Source organism: Blennius ocellaris (assembly GCF_963422515.1).
Source record: "Blennius ocellaris genome assembly, chromosome: 11".
In the NCBI taxonomy this organism is placed as follows: Eukaryota; Metazoa; Chordata; class Actinopteri; order Blenniiformes; family Blenniidae; genus Blennius; species Blennius ocellaris.
The window spans coordinates 4692274-4695665 of record NC_137660.1 but is presented as its reverse complement, the minus strand read 5'-3'; the positions used below and the strand labels follow the sequence as shown (position 1 = coordinate 4695665).

General features: G+C 40.5%; 1 protein-coding gene across 1 annotated transcript; it reads right to left on the bottom strand.

Annotated features, from left to right (window-relative positions):
* Window positions 1–332: 332 nt before the first annotated feature.
* LOC308136965 (alpha-1,3-mannosyl-glycoprotein 4-beta-N-acetylglucosaminyltransferase C-like) lies at window positions 333–2835 on the bottom strand (the record flags this gene model as incomplete). The annotated part of the gene is made up of 3 exons (XM_080505521.1): window positions 333–1501; window positions 2471–2618; window positions 2707–2835. The coding sequence occupies 3 exons, from the start codon at window positions 2833–2835 to the stop codon at window positions 333–335; spliced, it is 1446 nt and encodes a 481-aa protein (XP_080361647.1).
* Window positions 2836–3392: the final 557 nt, after the last annotated feature.

Genomic DNA, 3392 nt, shown 5'->3' with positions numbered 1-3392 from the left:
AGGTCGTAACTTTGTCTGGAGCCAAAATGTTAAGAAATGAGCTCAGCAGACTAACAACATCCAGGTTTGATGGTTTGGTGCTGAGATTCTGTGGAATAGTTTGGGGGGGGGGGGGGGGGGGGTGGAAGAGAGAGAGAGACTAACCCAAATATGAGTCTTTTATTATACACAATTTCAGAAAAAGTATAAAATATATTTACAGTACACATTGGTCCTTTTAACACGACAATAAAAATATACACCAGATCTCTCACCAACCCAAGAAAATATGGATTGATTTGGATTTAATCAACAGCAGAAGTCCAAAAATGAAGTATAGATCTGTCCTTTTTCTATTGTTGTAACTGACTGACAGGCTGTGTGGTCCATAAACTGATAGTTCTGATAATGAGCCATTCTTTCTGGCCAGCAGTGAGCACTATTCGCACACACTCAATATCGAAGCCGATCTTGTGGTCCACATTGCTCACCTCGATTTTTCCCAGCTTAAACTCCCCCAGTGTTATGTAGGAGCTGCACTGTCGTCCCTGCTTGGTTTCCACAGCTCTTTGGCCGACCTCCAAAGCACCGTGGTGAAGAATGTCATTTTGTCGGTCCTCTGTACCTGTCACTATTTTAATCCTGCTGACTTTTGTTGATTTATTAAAGATGATCAGGAAGAAGTCTCCAGTGCATGGAGGTTTCCCCCAGAAATACTCATCAATGATGCTACTGTAAGACTTGGTGGCGTCGTAGTTTTCGAAAACATTGATGTTGGTGTAAAGGCTGGCAGGAGGGTTGTCTGGAATGTCGATGGAGTCCTCCTCGAAGTCGTCGTCTTTCAGTTTGTTCTCTGCCCCTTTATACGAGGAGTAAAAGCCCATGTGCTGGAACAGTGAGGGCTTGAAGCGGATCACATCCTTTTGAGCCAGCAAACTTCTGAAGTGTATGAGGAGCCAGTCGCATGGCATTTCCTGGTAGAACATGAGGAGGAATTGAGCCAGGCGTGGCAGGTCTCTGGAGTGGTACAGCTTCCCAATGTAGCCCAGCTTGGAGAACTCCAGCATCACCCAGTAGGAACCTTCCTTGGAGGTGATCACCTTCTTCAGCGCAGTCAGGAAGTTCCTGGAGCAGCGCACGTCGTCCTCCAGCATCATGTAGAAGTGAGAGAGGTTTGTGCAGAAGTTGAGGAGGAAAGCGTAGTCCACATTCTGCTTGGAACGGAAATGGACCCGGTCATCTGGGTCATTGTAGTTTCTCTTCAGCCCATCCAGAGATGGATAAAAGTCCTCTGGGGCCTGGATGACCAGGAGGCGCCCGGCTATGATGTGATGGGCAAACTTCCTGCTGATTTCCTGGACGAGATTTTCACACCAGACCAAATCAAAGTCTGCCAGATGGACCACAACCACAATCTCTTTCAATTCCTCATAGCTAGACTGATCAAAGATGGATTTGATCGTTTCCAGGAGGTAGTTGCCTTTTTTCCGCTTGATAGATGACAAGCCTATGGTGAGATACTCTGCAATAAATAATAACAAAAACAAGTTGTTCTCGTGATGGATGATTCAGAATTTACAACCAAAAGAATTAAACATACATCACATCACATTGTGTTATGAAAACAAATCAATTAGAAACAATAAGTTCATTGGAAACCGTTTGTTTGACGCAGTTTGACTCAATCTTTTTTTTTAGAAATGGAAATACTTTATCCTGACCTGATCAAGTGAAATCAGTGCAACGTCTGTGTAACAGTAGGACGGCAGTAACACCAATATTTATTAGAGGTATAAAAGCAACAAGCTGCTCCTGTAAAGGAATTCAGAGGCTTTTGAATACTTTTCTTGGAAGCTCCAACATGAACCCAATGAAGACAGTGGTCTATATTGGATGACTTCTGTAACTTTCCTTACAGCAGTTTTTTTTTATTTCAATACTTTTTTTAAAACACTATTCCTGGATTCAAATCCACACACAATTTTTCTCCTGAAACATTTCCCCCAGGACCTGGTCTATATATGAATACTCATTTTTCCATCTGTAGTTTGACTCTTGCATTATTTGGAGAGCAAACAGCTTTTCTTGTCCAGATGTGTTGAATTCCTTCAATCTCTCTCTAGACATGAACACATAATGTTTGACGGCTTCAGCTCCACAATTCTCAGATAATATGACTTTAAACTTTACTGTTAACTTTACATGGGAAGGTCCACAGAGGAATCTGTAATTTTTGATACTTAATAGTGTGACAAGAGATTTTAAAAAGCCTGCAAATGATTAGAAATAATTTTAATATTGTTCCTTTCTGCGAGGACAGCAGACGGACACAAACGTTTAAATTAGGTTCAATTTGTAAATACATTTACTGTATGATTCAGAGTTGTTATAAGCAGTATCAAACTTTTAGCCACATTTACAATATGAACATTTGTTTTTGAGAGGTAAAAATGACTTAAATTTGTTTTTTTTTTCATGGATTGAAACATACTTTTTCGTGATAAAGGAATTCCTGCGAGGTAGCGATATGTCACATTAATGGTTCCAGAGAAGTTGGATAAGTCCTTTAATGTGTGGACATATCTTTCAGAGTTTGGAAGGTGCATCAAACTGTCTCCCAGCTGTCTTTTTTCAGTTTCCTAAAATCACACAAATAAAGACAAAAAAGCGATAAATCAAATTAAAACTTGACATTGCTGTGTTTTCATTCTGTCGTAACAAACTCACCAGCACGAATACATCGTCGATGTAAAGATTGAAAAAGAGTAGAGAGGTGAGGAGAAATCCAAGGAATGGGAGTATGGAGCGCTTCCTGAAGCACCTCATCTTATCCACTGACTTGCACATGAGCCTCATGGCGGCGACGGTCACTGCTGCACATGGAAAACAGGAAAACATCACAGGAGCACGTCATCCACACATACATACATACATGCAGTCAGTCATCATCAACCTATCCAGGCAGCCTCCATACATCCATACATCCAGTCAGCCATCGTCCATTCATCCATCCATCTGGAACGTTGTGGTTATAAATATGAAATGGATTCCGATAGATACATAATTCATGGTACAACTTCATGTTTTTGTAATAATTGATGTCATTTAGATAAAAACAGAGGTCTGACCATAATCAACGTGTCAACTGACCTTTGGACCTGAAGGAAACCAGCCCTTTCAAAGGAAAAGCCTCTAATTAGCAGTGACTTAATGACACTTATTATATTTGGACCATTTCACTCTCGGAATGTGTATGGTATTGCATTGCATTGCATTGTATCTTCACATTAAACTCTATAGTTTAACAGTTTATAAAGTGCATTCTTTCATGGATTACGGTAGTTGGAGGATTTTATTTGGAAAATGAAAGTTACCTGAAGTCTCTGTATACAGGAGCAACATGTTATACCTGT